Raw genomic sequence first — 19,612 nt, forward strand, 5'->3', positions numbered from 1 at the left:
GTTCGTATAGTCTCCATCTTGAACGATGGGACTCTGAGAAATTTGTTTAGACATTTAAGATCTAAAATAGGTCTGAAGGTTCCTTCTTTTTTGGGAACCACGAAAAGATTTGAGTAAAACCCCTGTCCCTGTTCCAGCTTTGGAATGGGACAAATTACTCCCATGGTTTAGAGGTCTTTTACACAGCGTAAGAACGCCTCTCTTTTTATCTGGCCTACAGACAAACACGAAAGATGAAATCTCCCTCTTGGGAGGAAATCCTTGAATTCCAGTTGATACCCGTGGGTCACAATTTCCAATGCCAAGGGGTCCTGAACATCCCTTGCCCAAGCCTGAGCAAAGAAGGAAAGTTTGCCCCCTACTAGATCCGGTCCCGGATCGAGGGCCGCCCCTTCATGCTGTCTCGGTAGCAGCAGTGGGTTTCCTAGCTTGTTTACCTTTATTCCAAGCCTGGTTAGGTCTCCAGACTGACTTGGATTGAGCAAAATTCCCTTCCTGCTTAGAGGAGGAAGAGGAAGCAGAGGGTATTCCTTTAAAATTCAGAAAGGAACGAAAATTATTTTGTTTACCCCTCATCTTAAGGGACTTGTCCTGAGGTAGGGCGTGACCCTTACCTCCAGTGATGTCAGAAATGATTTCCTTCAATTCAGGCCCGAATAGGGTCTTACCCTTGAAAGGAATAGCTAAAAGTTTAGATTTGGATGACACATAAGCAGACCACGATTTTGGCCATAACGCTCTGCGTGCCAGAATGGTAAAGCCTGCGTTTTTCACCGCTAATTTCGAAATTTGAAAAGCAGCATCTGTGATAAAAGAATTGGCTAGCTTGAGAGCTTTAATTCTATCTAAAATGTCTTCTAAAAATGTCTCTACCTTCAGAGACTCTTCTAGGGCGTCAAACCAGAAAGCCGCTGCAGTAGTTACTGGAACAATGCAGGCTGTAGGCTGTAAAAGAAAACCCTGTTGAACAAATAATTTCTTTTTTATCCATAGGATCTTTGAAAGCACAACTGTCCTCAATAGGTATAGTCGTACGCTTAGCTAGAGTAGATATTGCTCCCTCCACCTTAGGGACCATTTGCCAAGAATCCCAAATGGTGTCTGATATAGGAAACATTTTCTTAAAATTAGGAGGGGGAGAAAACGGTATACCTGGTCTATCCCATTCCTTTTTAACAATTTCCGAAATTCTTTTAGGAACCGGAAAAACGTCAGTGAAGTAGGCACCTCTAGATATTTGTCCATTTTACACAACTTTTCTGGAGGTATTGTGATAGGGTCACAATCATCCAGAGTCGCTAAAACCTCCCTGAGTAACAGGCGGAAGTGTTCAAGTTTAAATTTAAAGGACGTGACGTCCGAATCTGTCTGAGGCAACACATTTCCTGATTCTGAAAGTTCTCCCTCAGACAGCAATTCCCTGACCCCCAAATCAGAGCACTGTGAGGGTACATCAGAAATGGCTAATAAAGCATCTGAGGGTTCAGTATTTACATTAATACCTGGCCTACTGCGTTTACCCTGTAATACTGGTAATTTAGATAATACCTCTGTAAGGGTAGTTGACATAACTGCAGCCATATCTTGCAGAGTAAACGAATTAGACGCACTAGAGGTACTTGGCGTCGCTTGTGTGGGAGTTAAAGGTTGAGACACTTGGGGAGAATTAGATGGTATATCCTGATTCTCTTCAGACTGAGAATCATCCTTAGACACACTTTCATTACCTAAAATATGCTCTTTACAATGTAAGGCCCTTTCAGTACAAGAGGTACATGTCAGACATGTTGAACAGACTAGCAATAACCACAAAAGTTGTTAAACTTTATTTATTGATTTAAAGAATTTTTTGAAAAACGTGTACTGTGCCTTTAAGAAATAAAAAGTACACAATTTTTCCAAACTGCTCCAAAAACATTATTAAAGCTTTAAAATTCGCAATTCTTAAGCAAACGTTCCCAAATATATTGCATCCCCAAGATAAAAGGAGAAATTAACCACTAAGAGACATTTATGCCTAAAACATGTTAATTTTAACAAGTGTAACAAAAAGAACCCCTGCACCTTGCCACAGCTCTGCTGTGGCGCCTACCTGCCCTCATGGTACTATCAACTGACGTAACAATGATCCAGATAACTAAATAGATAACTAAATAGTAGTCTGGGCTCAACCGGAGCTAATGCCTGCTTCTATTACAGTCAAAGTGAAAAGCGCGTCTGAGCGTGTGAAAATAGGCCCCACCCACTGGGACGACGATGTAAAAAACACAAACAACTGCATGGAGAAGCGGTCTGAGTATAAACCATGTGGAATCTTTCACCCCTTAACACACAACCTACGGCCGTATTGTCAACCAATAAAAACCGTTAAGCCTCCAAGTGTCTTTCACATAAACAATGATCTTTAGCCCAAATGTCACATAAACATAACAATAGGTTTCTCAGTACCCCTCTTATAACTGGTTACTGCTTTACCCCATTCCCATGTAGGGAAAAAAATGTCAGCCAGTTTCTGAGCTATCGGGTCTCTTCAGAAAATAAAGGGCTGCACATACCTCAATGCTGCTCATAGCATGAACCGTTCCTCACACTGAAGATTTACCTTGGATTACCTTCCGAAGTTCTGTGGGAACCAACATGGATCTTAGTTACAGGTGCTAAGATCATTCACCTCAGGGCAGAATCTTCTTCCATGTCTCCCTGAGCAAAAAATAGTACACACCGGTACCATTTAAAATTGCTTGATTGAAGAAACTAAAACTAACACTTCACTTTACCTCTTCCTAGTATAATACAGGCAAAGAGAATGACTGGGGTGGAGGGAAAGGGAGGAGCTATATATACAGCTCTGCTGTGGCGCTCTTTGCCACTTCCTGTTAGCAGGAGGATAATATCCCACAAGTAAGGATGAAATCCATGGACTCGTCGTATCTTGTAGAAGAAATTGATAAAACAGGAGACCTCTGGTGGGCAATTCTATGTATTAGAAGGTGTCTAAATTGATGATGAAATATCTACAGTCTCTTCTTCCTGGAAAAGTTGGACAATTACAGTTGTAAGGGTTTTAGCAGGCGGTGAAATGTGACTGCTGGAATTGCGCCTCATCATGCTATCAGAATTACCTATGAACATCAAGGGGACCATACATTTTGTGTACAGTTCATGGAATGTTTCAACGGCAGAGCCATAATGCAGGAACAGAAATGGCCCAAGATAAATGTGGTCCTTTTACAGACACGGGTTTGAGGTCTGGTGTTCTGGTACATGGTCCTGAGTATAGCATGAATTTGGTCTAGTGCGTAACTTCACTTTCCTCGAGCTGTTCCCGATTGTGTTGTCATGTCTTTCTGGGGAGAGGCATTTGACAAGTTGATTTTGTTTCAGTTTGAAAATGTCAGAATGTTTATGTCATTAACAACAGTTCAAACTGTTACAAGTATTTGTACAACAGTGTTTGAAGCTAAGTGTTTCTGTTATGCAGAATTAAGTAGCAGATTCTGCTCCTTTTTATTGGCAGTACTTTTATGAACTGGCAGTTGGTCAGACTTACCAAGAATTTGTTGAAAGATAGGACCAGCAAAACAACTGGGGAGATAACCATGTGCTGTTGGTTGTTAAAAAAGGTATATTTCTGACAGGGTCAGATGAATATTAGAACATTATTTGCAATTTATGATATAGTAAACAATGTGTGGTATTTGGAAAGGTTATCGATGTTGGCCTATTTCTTTTTGGTGATACGATAACCTTGTCACCATTCTGTAGGTCAGCCTATAAAGTGGGCATATATTTGGTAGCTTTTTCTCTATGATTCAGAATTTGCTTGCAGTTTGGCTATTGGTTGATGGACACCTTATTCTATTATTATAAATGGATGAATAGTTCTTTTATTTTCATTTTTCTTTAACTTTAGTTTTCAAAATATGGGCAGTATAAATAAATAAATAAATAAATAAATAAATAAAAAATACTATACAGTATACTCTTTTACCAAATTACAGGGAATATAACAGATTGATATAAGAAACAAAAGAGATAAATCAGTGCATGTAGTCATTGAGTGTTTGCTGTATGGTTTTCCAACATTTTAAAAAGTATCTTCCTGTTTCAAAACATAAAAAACAACTTGTTGCTCTAAAGTAATCATATTCAATTAAATATATAAGATCAATAAGAGCAGTATCATCTTGGCAAAATACCCAAATGTGCTTTTAATATATTTTCATATTAAACTAATATAAAGCAGGGAATGCAAACAATACAGATTTTCATACAGCATCTACTTCTATGTAGATTTCCTGGGGGCAGCGTATGAAGAAAAATTAAGGTATTGACCTCAGACAAAGATGGCTGGCAGTTGCTGGATTTCCAAATGTTCATACTGTATCAGTTGACCTCACTGTATTTCAAACTCGGATAGCTGTCAAATCACCATATTGTAGACTAAGAATTAAGAAAATCATAAGATGAGACTCGACGCTGTTATTTACCATCCTTCTGCTGGCATTTTGCCTTAATGTCAAAAGTGGCAGGTAAAGTACAGTGAAATATTCCAGGCTTCAGGACACAAATGCCTGATTAACAGAGAGGAAAATATTTGCAGTAAACAATACTGTTATGGATATAGTCCTCCGGCAACACAAGAACTAAAACAGAAATTACTTTACTTATGACTTAAATAGTTAAGGCTTATAAGATATTTACTTCTTGTCACATATTTAAAATTAATATTCAAGAATGTTAATGCAATAATTCATGTTTTATGTTTTAATCAATTTATAAAGCTTTGCTTTTTTCTTATTAGATATTGTAAAATAAACTCTGTTCTTCAAAAGTCAGTATTATATTACTGGAAGAACTAAACAGAGATTATTCTGTTTTCATTGCACCTGTTCTCTTCAAAATCAACCTTGTACACAGTTTCACCAGATCACAAACAATTAAGCAAAAGATTAGGCTTTAAAGTAACTATCTCAGCATTGTATTAGTGCAGCAACATTTGGAGCACCTAAGATATAAGATAATGGGGACTTATCTTCAAAAGTATCACTTGACTGCCCAGATAGGTGCCCTTGGTGACAACACAGGAAGAGGTTTAACACAAGGGAAAAGAAAGAGATAAAATACAATGAAGAACAGAAATATATAGGGGAGAATGAGGATCCAATGTGGATTATAGTTAGAAACAGAAGGATGAGAAAAACAGGTAAAATGGAATGGAACAAAGGTGCAAAAACTTTGCATTCTTCAGCCATCATTTTAATACTTACTTCAGCATTTTTACTCACATGGCTAAATGTAGAAGTATTGCTCCAAACATTTTCTTTGTCTGCGCACATATCTACAAAATATCATTACATTTAGCCACCAATCAGCAAGCGCTACCCAGGTGCTAAACCGAAAAATGGGCTGTCTCCTAAGCTTACATTCCTGCTTTTTCAAAAAAAGATACCAAAAGAACAAGGAAAAACTGATAATAGGAGTAAATTAGAAAGTTGCTTACAATTGCATGATCTATCTGAATCATGAAAGAAACAAAGTGGGTTTCATATCCCTTCAATTTTCCTGCCATTAAGCAATCAGTATGGATAAATTATACTACTAGAATATTATGTGCTTGTTTGGGGTGGATTGAAGTGGGCGGAGTTATGCAAACCATTCATAGGCGTGGCTCTGCTGCAAAGTGTCACTGGAAATGTTAACAACTATGTTATTGTATTCTGACTTCCTGTTGCGCTTGTTACTACATTAGTTTGTTTTAATATATCTTCAAGCCATTGGTATTACTATAGGTATGAACTGTGACTGATTTACAATACTTCCGGATAAACAACAATCATATGATAGTGTGATTTAGTAAATTAAGAATTATAAAGCAAATATAAGCCACTTGAAGTCAAATCAAAATGGGAAATCAGATAGAGAAGGACATAAACTGAAAGTAACTGTTTAGTGATATAATTGGTAAGAAGTAATGTAGGAAATAATGTTTTACCATTTTTGTTAACTATGTCTTTAAAAATGACAAGACATTGTGCTGCCTGGGTATAAGAATGAAATGACACCTCATCCTTCAACTCTTCATCCACTACAATTTAAACTCAACCATAGTCAGCAGTGTTAAAAATTAAAGTTTAGTAGATAGAAATTTGACGTGAGATCATGCAGATACCCAGCTGATAGACAGCACATAAAAACATACTAGCCAGAATATACTCTCCCAATGTGCTACCCATGGCAAATGCAGCTTGGGTAACATGGTCCATCCTAGTCCAATTATAGAGCTGACATTGTGTACAAGCATATTTCTCATTAACCTTACCTGTCAAATGATGGCTTTTCTCCACAGTCAAATGCATCCTGTAATTCCTTCACTAGGTTGGCTTGACCTGGAAGTCTAAACAACCCTTCTTCTGTCAATCCTCGCTGTCTGATAAAATCCACACATTGTTCCACCAACATGGGAGCCAGATGAGTACCATACCGCTTCTCATAACGTACTGTGTCTTCTAACTTTTGACCAAAAATGCCTGCATAAAAGAAAGATTAATATTATAATATAGTGTATTTAACCCATATATTATACCTGTGGTTAATAATATATAAGGTCTAGGTCAGGTTTCTAGCTTTTTTGGGTTAAGGTGGGAACCGATCATGAGTGTCACAAAGGGGACAGGAGAGACAGGACAAATGAATAAGTGAATTGTACACATTTAATAGAAGATAAACTAAAATAAAAAGAGGATGGCCAAAAAGTATGAGAATATGGCAGCTAGGCTAGTAAGGAGATGTCACATTTGAGAGGAGAACAGGGGAAATATGGAAAAAGAGGATGACACACAGGGAAGAGAAGATGGAAAATATGGATAAAGAGGATGCACAAATGGATGAGAAGATGCTAAATATACAAGAGAAGATGGCGCAAAGCGAAAAGAAATTATGAAGTATGGATAGAGAGAATGGCACAAATGGATAAGATGCTAAATAGAATAAAATAGAATTGTTTATTCGCTGAGTATATAAAAAATAAATATACAAAAGGTATTAGATGACAATGAACACATACACTAAAGTGCAATTTGTTGTACCAAAAGTGAAAAAAGAAAAATATTCCTGTTTGCTATTTTAAAAACCTGGGGGGAAAATATTTAGAAAACGGTTTGTCCTAATTTGTAAAACTCTCAACCTTGGCCTACGATAAAAAGATAGACAATTAAAAAAACAATGGCCAGGGTGAGATAAATCAAATAACATTTTTTCCAGCTTGCATAAACCATTTAGTTAAGTATGTAGAGCTCAAATACATCACTGAAGTGAATCTAAATATTGACCGGCAGCCATATACTTTATAGCTTAACTCAGATGTGTGAAAGTAGTAAAAGTAATTACAAAAATAAGTAATACATATCCCATGACCAAGTGTCAGTGTCAGAGGGACCAGATTATTTATTAATAGGATCACTCATAATTGCTTGGTCATTGGAACATGCCACGTTCTGCATGATCAGATTTCTGCTTTCAATTAATGGAAAATAACCACTGATAAATTATCTAAGTAGCAAATATGTTACCATGCAAGTCTGCATATCTCTACTCCAGCGCTCCCATGATTACAGGCTTGGCTATCAATTTGTATGCAGTTGAATTTTTAATTAATCACAATGACTAAGCTACTAGTTAAAGGGACATTAAAGTGAAGGTAAAGTTTTTAAAAATCTGATTAAAAACAGGGGCACTTTAATTCATCAAACTTTACATTTCACTCATGTTGTGAAAATACTTACCTTTTAATCTTGACAGCCACTTTAGAGATTTCCCCGGTCATTGCAAGCCTCTTCATATGTCAGAAATGATGGTTCGGTCATCCTCCAATCATTGCTTCCCCCCCGGGGAATCAGTGTCTGATTCAACACCATGATTGGAGGAAGCTGGATTCCTCATTTTAGACCCGGGAAGAGGCTTTGCGACGGGCAGGGAAAGTGATGAAGTGGCTGTCAAGATTAAAAAGTAACCGCTAGATTTAGAGTTTTGTAGGTAAAAAGCAGCGTAGCTAACGCTGCTTTTTTTGCCAACGCACCCTTCTAACAACGCTGGTATTTAGAGTTGTCTGAGGGGCTGCGTTAGGCTCAAAAAAGGGTGCGTTGAGCCTAACTTAGCTCCACTTCAACCCTCAATACCAGCGTTGCTTACGGTAGCGGTAAGCAGCTAAAACGTGCTCGTGCACGATATCCCCATAGGAAACAATGGGGCAGTTTGGGCTGAAAAAAACCTAACACCTGCAAAAAAGCAGCGTTCAGCTCCTAACGCAGCCCCATTGTTTCCTAGGGGTTAATATCTTGAATATAGGTGGCGGCGGTATAGGGGGCAGCAAATTAAGGGTTAATAGGTATAATGTAGGTGGCGGCGGGGTCCGGGAGCGGCGGTTTAGGGGTTAATATATTTATTATAGTTGCGGCGGGGTCCAGGAGTGGCGGTTTAGGGGGTAATAACTTTATTTAGGTGCGGGGGGCTCCGGGAGCGGCGGTTTAGGGGGTAAACAGTATAGTTTAGTGTGGGTGCTTAGTGAAAGGCTAGCAAGAAAGCTGCGAAGAAGCCGATGAGCAGCGAGATCGATGACTGTTAGTTAACAACAGTCCGCTGCTCATCGCTCCGTACTTGGTGCGTGGCTTCTTGACAGCTTTCTTGATAACTTTGGCGAACGTATTCAGGTCCGTGGCAGCGATGGTAGGCGAGCTTAGGCGAGCGTATTGGGCCGGCGAATGCAGGAAAGTAGACGGCTTCATACATAGAGGCCATAGTCCTTAGCGCTTTTGATTCGTTTTTATGTTTTTTTATATTTTTAATAAATTGTTATAATATGTACCAGATTCAATCTTTATAAGTATATATCTGGACTAGATATTTTCCTCTAACCTTATAGCTGGTTATTTACCATTGCATATAGATATTGAAGATATTTTATATGTTAGAATGAAGTCAAGGGTAACTTTATTGAGAGGCCCCTTGCCAAGGTGGAAAACAGTTTGCATTGGTGAATATCCCACTTTGGTGAAATTGTCAAAATCCTACTTATGCATCTCAAGCACCTCAACACCATCTGAGTGCCTCTTCTCTGCTGAAGGAAATATAGCTGCAAACAGAGAACCAGCCTTAGCCAGAAGCATGTGGACATGTTAAGATTTTTGCATTTCAAGACCCGCGGTGCTAACGCTGCTTTTTTTTCCAGCGCACCCTTAAGACAACGCTGGTATTTAGAGTTGTCTGAATGGCTGCGTTAGCTTCAGAAAAGGGAGCGTTGAGCATAATTTAGCTCCACTTCAACCCTCAATATCAGCGTTGCCTATGGTAGCGGTAAGCTGGAAAAACGTGCTTGTGCATGATATCCCCATAGGAAACAATAAAAAAAAACTAACACCTGCAAAACAGCAGCGTTCAGCTTCCTATGGGGAAACACTCTCTAAGTCTGCACCTAACACCCTAACATGAACCCCGAGTCTAAACACCCCTAACCTTACACTTATTAACCCCTAATCTGCCGCCCCCGCTATAGCTGACACCTGCATTATATTATTAACCCCTAATCTGCCGCTCCAGACACCGCCGCAACCTACATTATACCTATGAACCCCTAATCTGCTGCCCCTAACATTGCCAACCCCTACATTATATTTATTAACCCCTAATCTGCCCCCCCAACATCGCCGCTACCTAACTACACTTATTAACCCCTAATCTGCTGAATTAATTAAATAAAATACCTACAATTACCTAAAATAAAATACAATAAAATAAACTATTCTATAATACAAAAAAACCCCACTAAATTACAAAAGAGAAAACAGAATTTATGCTTACCTGATAAATTACTTTCTCCAACGGTGTGTCCGGTCCACGGCGTCATCCTTACTTGTGGGAATATTCTCCTCCCCAACAGGAAATGGCAAAGAGCCCAGCAAAGCTGGCCATATAGTCCCTCCTAGGCTCCGCCTACCCCAGTCATTCGACCGACGGACAGGAGGAAATATATATAGGAGAAACCATATGGTAACGTGGTGACTGTAGTTAGAGAAAATAATTCATCAGACCTGATCAAAAAACCAGGGCGGGCCATGGACCGGACACACCGTTGGAGAAAGTAATTTATCAGGTAAGCATAAATTCTGTTTTCTCCAACATAGGTGTGTCCGGTCCACGGCGTCATCCTTACTTGTGGGAACCAATACCAAAGCTTTAGGACACGGATGAAGGGAGAGAGCAAATCAGGTCACCCAAACGGAAGGCACCACGGCTTGTAAAACCTTTCTCCCAAAAATAGCCACCGAAGAAGCAAAAGTATATAATTTAAAAAATTTGGTCAACAGGAACCTCATTCTTGAAGGCCCATGTGGAAGCCACAGCCCTAGTGGAGTGAGCTGTGATACTTTCAGGAGGCTGCCGTCCGGCAGTCTCAAAAGCCAATCTGATGATGCTTTTAAACCAAAAGGAAAGAGAGGTAGAAGTTGCCTTTTTTACCTCTCCTTTAACCAGAATAAACAACAAACAAAGAAGATGTTTGTCTAAAATCTTCAGTAGCCTCTAAATAGAATTTTAGAGCACGGACAACGTCCAAATTGTGTAACAAACGTTCCTTCTATGAAACTGGATTCGGACACAAAGAAGGTACAACTATCTCCTGGTTAATATTTTTGTTGGAAACAACCTTCGGAAGAAAACCAGGCTCAGTACGTAAAACCACCTTATCTGCATGGACCAGATAGGGCGGAGAACACTGCAGAGCAGATAACTCAGAAACTCTTCTAGCGGAAGAAATTGCAACCTAAAACAAAACTTTCCAAGATAATAACTTAATATCTACGGAATGTAAGGGTTCAAACGGAACCCCTTGAAGAACTGAAAGAACTAGATTAAGACTCCAGGGAAGAGTCAAAGGTCCGTAAACAGGCTTGATTCTAACCAGAGCCTGAACAAACGCTTAAACGTCTGGCACAGCTGCCAGCCTTTTGTGAAGTAAAACAGATAAAGCAGAGATCTGTCCCTTCAGAGAACTCGCAGAAAATCCTTTCTCCAAACCTTCTTGTAGAAAGGAAAGAATCTTAGGAATTTTTATCTTGTTCCATGGGAATCCTTTAGATTCACACCAACAGATATATTTTTTCCATATATTATGGTAAATTTTTCTAGTTACAGGCTTTCTAGCCTGAATAAGAGTATCTATTACAGGATCTGAAAACCCACGCTTTGATAAAATCAAGCGTTCAAACTCCAAGCAGTCAGTTGGAGGAAAACCAGATTCGGATGTTCGAATGGACCCTGAATAAGAAGGTCCTGTCTCAAAGGTAGCTTCCATGGTGGAGCCGATGACACATTCACCAGGTCTGCATACCAAGTCCTGCGTGGCCACACAGGAACTATCAAGATCACCGAAGCCCTCTCCAGATTGATCCTGGCTACCAGCCTGGGAATGAGAGGAAACGGTGGGAATACATAAGCTAAGTTGAAGATCCAAGGTGCTACTATTGTATCCAATAGAGTCGCCTTGGGATCCCTGGATTTGAACCCGTAACAAGGGACCATGAAGTTCTGACGAGAGGCCATCAGAACCATGTCTGGAATGCCCCATAATTGAGTTATTTGGGCAAAGATTTCCAGATGGAGTTCCCACTCCCCCGGATGCTCCTCCATCGCCAGGGAACTCCTTGTTACCCCCTGATGGTTGATATATGTAACAGTCGTCATGATGTCTGATTGAAACCTTATGAATTTGGCCTTTGCTAGTCGAGGCCAAGCCTTGAGAGCATTGAATATCGCTCTCAGTTCCATTATGTTTATCGGGAGAAGAGAGTCTTCCCGAAACCATAGACCCTGAGCTTTCAGGGGTTCCCAGACCGCGTCCCAGCCCACCAGACTGGCGTCGGTCGTGACAATGACCTACTCTGGTCTGCGGAAGCTCATTCCCTGTGACAGGTTGTCCAGGGTCAGCCACCAACGGAGTGAATCTCTGGTTATTTGAGCTACTTGTATCGTCGGAGACAAGTCTGTATAATCCCCATTCCACTGTCTGAGCATGCACAGGTGTAATGGTCTTAGATGAATTCGTGCAAAAGGAACTATGTCCATTGCCGCAACCATCAAACCTATTACTTCCATGCACAGCGCTATGGAAGGAAGAAGAACAGAATGAAGTACCTGACAAGAGCTTAGAAGTTTTGATTTTCTGGCCTCTGTCAGAAAACCTTCATTTCTAAGGAAACTATTATTGTTCCCAAGAAGGGAACTCTTGTTGACGGGGACAGAGAACTTTTTTCTATGTTCACTTTCCACCTGTGAGATCTGAGAAAGGCTAGGACAATGTCCGTATGAGCCCTTGCTTTTGACAGAGACGACACTTGAATCAGGATGTCATCCAAGTAAGGTACTACTGCAATGCCCCTTGGTCTTAGCACCGCTAGAAGGGACCCTAGTACCCTTGTGAAAATCCTTGGAGCAGTGGCTAATCCGAATGGAAGTGCCACAAACTGGTAATGCTTGTCCAGAAAGGCGAACCTTAGGAACCGAAAATGTTCCTTGTGGATAGGAATACGTAGGTACGCATACTTTAAGTCCACCATGGTCATGAATTGATCTTCCTGGATGGTAGGAAGAATCGTTCGAATGGTTTCCATTTTGAACGATGAAACCCTTAGAAACTTGTTTAGAATCTTGAGATCTAAAATAGGTCTGAATGTTCCCTCTTTTTTGGGAATTATGAACAGGTTGGAGTAAAAACCCATCCCTTGTTCTCCTAATGGAACAGGATGAATCACTCCCATGCTTAACAGGTCTTCTACACAGTGTAAGAATGCCTGTTCGAAGATAATTGAGACTCGTGGAACCTTCCCCTTGGGGGTAGTTCCCTGAATTCCAGGAGATAACCTTGAGAAACTATTTCTAGCGCCCAAGGATCCTGAACATCTCTTGCCCCAGCCTGAGCGAAGAGAGAAAGTCTGCCCCCCACCAGATCCTTCCCAGATCGGGGGCCAACACTTCATGCTGTTTTGGTAGCAGTGGCAGGTGACTTGGCCTGCTTACCCTTGTTCCAGCCTTGCATCGGCCTCCAGGCTGGCTTGGTTTGAGAAGTATTACCCTCTTACTTAGAGGGTGTAGAATTTGAGGCTGGTCTGTTTCTGCGAAAGGGACGAAAATTTGGCTTATTTTTAGCCTTAAAAGACCTATCCAGAGGAAGGGCGTGGCCCTTTCCCCCAGTGATGTCTGAAATAATCTCTTTCAAGTCAGGGCCAAACAGTGTTTTACCCTTGAAAGGGATGTTAAGCAAAAGCGCTTTGCGCGCCACGATAGCAAACCCTGAATTATTCGCCGCTAATCTAGCTAATTGCAAAGCGGCATCTAAAATAAAAGAGTTAGCCAATTTAAGAGCTTGAACTCTGTCCAAAACCTCCTCGTACGAAGATTCTTTATTGAGCGACTTTTCTAGTTCTTCTAACCAGAAACACGCAGCTGTAGTGACAGGAACAATGCATGAAATTGGTTGTAGAAGGTAACCTTGCTGAACAAACATCTTTTTAAGCAAACCCTCTAACCTTTAATCCATAGGATCTTGAAAGCACAACTATCTTCTATAGGAATAGAAGTGCGTTTGTTTAGAGTAGAAACCGCCCCCTCGACCTTGGGGACTGTATGCTATAAGTCCTTTCTGGGGTCGACTATAGGAAATAATTTCTTAAATATAGGGGGAGGACAAAAGGTATGCCGGGCCTTTCCCACTCCTTATTTACTATGTCCGCCACCCGCTTGGGTATAGGAAAAACATCGGGGGGCACCGGAACCTCTAGGAACTTGTCCATCTTACCTAATTTCTCTGGAATGACCAAATTGTCACAATCATCCAGAGTAGATAATACCTCCTTAAGTAGTGCGTGGAGATGTTGTAATTTAAATTTAAAAGTTACAATATCAGGTTCTGCTTGTTGAGAAATTTTCCCTGAATCTGAAATTTCTCCCTCAGACAAAACCTCCCTCCTGGCCCCTTCAGATAGGTGTGAGGGTATGTCAGAACAGATATCATCAGCGTCCTTTTGCTCTTCAGTGTTTAAAACAGAGCAATCACGCTTTCTCTGATAAGTAGGCATTTTGGAAAAAATGCATGCAATAGAATTATCCATTACAGCCATTAATTGTTGTATGGTAATAAGTATTGGTGCACTAGATGTACTAGGGGCCTCTTGTGTGGGCAAAACTGGTGTAGACACAGAAGGGGATGATGCAGTACCATGCTTACTCCCCTCATTAGAGGAATCATCTTGGGCAATATCATATCTATGGCATTATTATCCCTACTTTGTTTGGACATTATGACACAAATATATCACATATATTTAAATGGGGAGACACATTGGCTTTCATACATATAGAACATCGTTATCTGATGGTTCAGACATGTTAAACAGGCTTAAACTTGTCAACAAAGCACAAAAAACGTTTTACAATAAAACCGTTACTGTCCCTTTAAATTTTAAACTGAACACACTTTATTACTGAATATGTGAAAAAGTATGAAGGAATTGTTCAAAATTCACCAAAATTTCACCACAGTAACTTAAAGCCTTAAAAGTATTGCACACCAAATTTGAAAGCTTTAACCCTTAAAATAACGGAACCGGAGCCGTTTTTACATTTAACCCCTATACAGTCCCAGGTATCTGCTTTGCTGAGACCCAACCAAGCCCAGAGGGGAATACGATACCAAATGATGCCTTCTATAAGCTTTTTCAGTGGTTCTTAGCTCCTCACACATGCATCTGCATGCCATGCTTTAAACACCAAAAAACTCTAAGCCATCTCCGTGGAGATGTTGCCTGTGCAACGGCAAAGAGAATGACTGGGGTAGGCGGAGCCTAGGAGGGACTATATGGCCAGCTTTGCTGGGCTCTTTGCCATTTCCTGTTGGGGAGGAGAATATTCCCACAAGTAAGGATGACGCCGTGGACCGGACACACCTATGTTGGAGAAAAAAGAATTACAAGCAGTTTAAACTAATTACACCTAATCTAAGCCCCCTAATAAAATAAAAAAGCCCCCCAAAATAAAAAATTCCCTTCCCTATTCTAAAATACAAAAATAATCAGCTCTTTTACCAGCCCTTAAAAGGGCTTTTTGTGGGGCCTTGCCCCAAAGTAATCAACTCTTTTACCTGAAAATAAAATACAATACCCCCCAACATTACAACCCACCACCCACATACCCCTACTCTAACCCACCCAAACCCCCCTTAAAAAAATCTATCACTAACCCCCTGAAGATCATCCTACCTTGAGTTGTCTTCACTCAGCCGAGCCGAATTCTTCATCCAAGGTGCGCAGAGGAGGTCCTTGATCCGGTAGAAGTCTTCATCCAAGCGGGGCAAGAAGAGGTCTTCCATCCGGTAGAAGTGTTCATCCAGGCGGCGTCTTCAATCTTCATCCATCCGGAGCGGAGCCATCTTCAAAGGAGCCGACGCGGAGCCATCCTCTTCTACCGACGGACTAACGATGAATGAAGGTTCCTTTAAGGGACGTCATCCAAGATGGCGTCCCTTCAATTCCAATTGGCTGATAGAATTCTATCAGCCAATCAGAATTAAGGTAGAAAAAATCTGATTGGTTGATGCAATCAGCCAATCAGATTGAAGTTCAATCCGATTGGCTGATCCAATGAGCCAATCGTATTGAACTCGCATTCTATTGGCTGATCGGAACAGCCAATAGAATGCAAGTTCAATACGATTGGCTGATTTAATTTTAGATAATTGTAGTTAATTTATTTAATTAATTTAATGATAGTGTAGTGATAGGTTTAATTGTAACTTAGGTTAGGATTTATTTTACAGGTAATTAAAAACTATTTAATAACTATTGTACCTAGTTAAAATAAATACAAAGTTGCCTGTAAAATAAAATTAAATCCTAAAATAGCTACAATGTAACTATTAGTTATATTGTAGCTATCTTAGGGTTTTTTTTTTTAGGTAAGTATTTATTTTTACATAGGAATAATTTAGTTAATATTAATTTTTATTTCGATTTATTTAAATAATATTTAAGTTAGGGGGGTATTAGGGTTAGACTTAGGTTTAGGGGTTAATAAGTTTAATATAGTGGCGGCGGTGTAGGGGGGCAGGATAGGGGTAAATAAGTTTAATATAGGTGGCGGCGGTATAAGGGGGGGGCAGGATAGGGGTTAATAACTTTAAGATAGGTTGCGGCTGTATAGGGGGGGCAGGATAGGGGTTAATAAATTTAATATAGGGGGCGGCAGATTAGGGGTTAATAGGTATAATGTAGGTGGCGGCGGGGTCCGGGAGCGGCGATTTAGGGGTTCATATATTTATTATAGTAGCAGCGGGGTCCGGGAGTGGCAGTTTAGGGGTTAGTAAGTTTATTTAGTTGCGGCGGGGTCCGGGAGCGGCGGTTTAGGGGTTAATACGTATAATGTAGGTGGCGGCGGTGTAGGGGGGACAAATTAGGGGTGTTTAGACTCGGGGTACATGTTAGGGTGTTAGGTGCAGACACTTCCCATAGGAATCAATGGGATATCGGGCAGCAGGGAACATGAGCTCTCGCTGCTGTCAGACTCCCATTGATTCCTATGGGATCCGCCGCATCCAGAGCGGCGAATGAAAACCAGGTACGCTGGGCCAGAAAAGTGCCGAGCGTACCTGCTAGTTCTTTGATAACTAGAAAAAGTAGTCAGATTGTGCCGAACTTGCGTTCGGCACATCTGTAGTGACGTAAGAATCGATCTGTGTCGGACTGAGACCGGTGGATCATAGCTTACGTCACTATATTCTACTTTTGCCGGTCTCTAGCCTTTGATAACTAAGGCGAATCAGCCTCGCCACAAATACGCTGCGGAATTGCAGTGTATTTGCGGTTGACGGCTTGATAACCAGAGGCCATAAGCTCATCACAAGCCTGCAGGATGTGTTACCACCAAAATATGTATATAAGTTTGATAATTTTTCTAGAGGCCCATAAGTGGCCTGTGCAAATATTCCTCTTAATATATGTGGCTTTCCTATGCTCGAAAGTCAAAAAGTGGCTCCAAGTGGTGCAGAGGATATGTGCTATATACTTGAAGGTAAATAGAAAAGAAGTGGTGCATTATACATGTTTCTTTTTGTAGTACCTGGGTTCCTGTTTTGCTTTATATCCAGAATATTTTGTTGAGCTATTTAAGACTGGAAATTCAGTAATGTCAAAGTTTTTTTCTGTATTTGTTATATGCTGAATGTGCAGAATTAATGTACGGTATAATGTTTATTCTGTGTCTCTCTGTAATGTGTGCTTGATCACCTCAATAAAAATTATTTAAACTAAAAAAAAAATAAAAAAAATGCATTCACAAAAGAGGTGGACTTCACGGTCTAAGAAATTAGCATATGAACCTCCTAGGTTTAGCTTTCAACTAAGAATACCAAGAGAACAAAGAAAAATTGGTGATAAAAGTAAAATGGAAAATTGTTTATAATTACATGCCCTGTCTGAATCATGAAAGTTTATTTTGGACTAGACTGTCCCATTTGGATACATATATGTGATGTTTTTTGGTACAATATATATATAAATATATATATATATATATATATATATATATATATATATATATATATATATATATATATATATAAACACACACACACATATATATATATATATATATATCTATATGATTATATTTAGGTATAGATATATATATAGGAATATCGATTTATAAATACTAAGAACATATTCTGCTCTGTGCAGAACATTGAAATGTGGAAAATTTACAGTAAATACATAGTTAAAACCTTTATTAAAAATTAATATTGATAAATATGCTTTCATCTACTTAACTGCAAAAGGCTCCAATGCACTTATGTACATGTCAATATATGTATACATATGTATTTATTTGTGTTTATATGTCTGTAAATATTTATATACACATAGAAATACATAAATACATATGTACACATATATAGACATATATACATACATATCCATCTTTAGTGTACATTTAGTGTAGCCTTCTCCAGTGCATCCTCAGCTCCGTTACCACTTTCTGTTGGGGTACCTCAAGGCTCTGTCCTCGGTCCCCTTCTCTTTTTAATCTACACATCATCATTAGGTTCCTTAATAAAGTCCCATGGATTTCAATATAATTTGTATGCCGATGGCACCCAAATCTACCTCTCTGCACCAGAACTATCTCCTTCCTTACTAACCCGTGTCACTAACTGTCTTTCTCATATCTCATCTTGTATGTCCTCTCACTACCTTAAGGAAAATCTCTCTAAAACTAAACACATCTCTAAAATTAGACATTTCCTTACACAAGACACAACTATGATTTTAATCCACTTTCTAATCCTTTCCCGTCTTGACTACTGCAACTCCGTCCTCTTTGGTCTACCTAGCTGCTGCATAGCTGCTTTACAATCCATTATGAATGCCTCTGCATCTTCCTTACACGTCGCTTTTCATCTGCTGCACCTCTCTGCCAATACCTTCACTGGCTTCCTATTGCCTCTAGGATTAAACACAAAATCCTCACTCTGACATACAAAACCCTCAACTGCACTGCTCCCCCCTACATTTCAGACCTTGTCTCCAGAAACTCTCCCTCCCATCCCCTCCGATCTGCTCACAAATCTCCTCCTCTCTTGTTACCTCATCACACTCCCGTTTACAGGACTTCTCCAGACTGGCTCCCATCTTGTGGAACTCCCTGCCGCGCTCCACAAGACTCTCCCCTAGTTTTAACAGCTTCAAGCGCTCCCTAAACACTGTACTATTCAGGGATGCTTACAACCTACACTAACCTTTCCTAACTCCATTGCTTCCCCCTTGAACCCCTTAGAATGTAAGCCTATGAGCCCAGCAGTTTACAGATCACCTTCATAAGAGCCGACTACAACAGTGAAACTCTCGGCAGGGCCCTCTACCCACTTGATCCCTACAAAATGTATCCTGTATACCGCCTATGTTTACAGCGCTGCGGAATCTGTTGGCGCTCTACAAATACCTAATAATAATAAATAATAATAATAGATATGTATATTTATGTATTTCTTTTTTTTTCTAACACCTGAGACCTATCTTTGAGCCCTTATATCTTTTCTGTGCAATATTTTTTTTAAATATTTTTCATTAGATAGTGTTATTATGAGTGTAACGATACTTTGTAATGTATTTTTTATGTGTTTTGCAAAACTTTTTTGTTTTGTGAAACAGATAACCAAAGCTCTGAAGTTGCAGTAATCATTCTAGCGTAAATCGCGATTTACTTTCAACTCGTAATACCACCAGTAAGCCCTACAAGTGCAAATACCCGTGATAAGCCCCTTATCGCTCACGCGCAAAAATTTGTGCTCCACTCGTAATCTGGCCCATATTGTGTTATTCCACGGAGGGACATGAATTTTTAAAAAACAAAAAGTTGCAATACTTTTTGAACTGCTCATATTTTGGAGGAAATACATTACAATCTTATAGTGAGTCATGTCACTTTAACTGTAACTCTCCCATTAAAGGGACAGTCTACTTGAAAATTTGTATTGTTTAAAAAAAATAGATAATCCCTTTATTACCCATTCCTC

At 39.8% G+C, this 19,612-nt stretch overlaps 1 protein-coding gene across 11 annotated transcripts in view; it reads right to left on the bottom strand.

Annotated features, from left to right (window-relative positions):
• The window catches only part of ARHGAP24 (Rho GTPase activating protein 24), a 1,035,233-nt gene that overhangs the window by 79,735 nt on the left and 935,886 nt on the right, over positions 1 to 19,612 (bottom strand). For all 11 annotated transcript variants that reach the window (XM_053703381.1, XM_053703386.1, XM_053703390.1 and 8 more), the window contains one exon: positions 6,323 to 6,530. In XM_053703381.1, the coding sequence (XP_053559356.1) occupies positions 6,323 to 6,530 (208 nt within the window). The remainder of the gene's footprint in view (positions 1 to 6,322; positions 6,531 to 19,612) is intronic.

This window comes from Bombina bombina, chromosome 2 (genome assembly GCF_027579735.1).
Source record: "Bombina bombina isolate aBomBom1 chromosome 2, aBomBom1.pri, whole genome shotgun sequence".
In the NCBI taxonomy this organism is placed as follows: domain Eukaryota; kingdom Metazoa; phylum Chordata; class Amphibia; order Anura; family Bombinatoridae; genus Bombina; species Bombina bombina.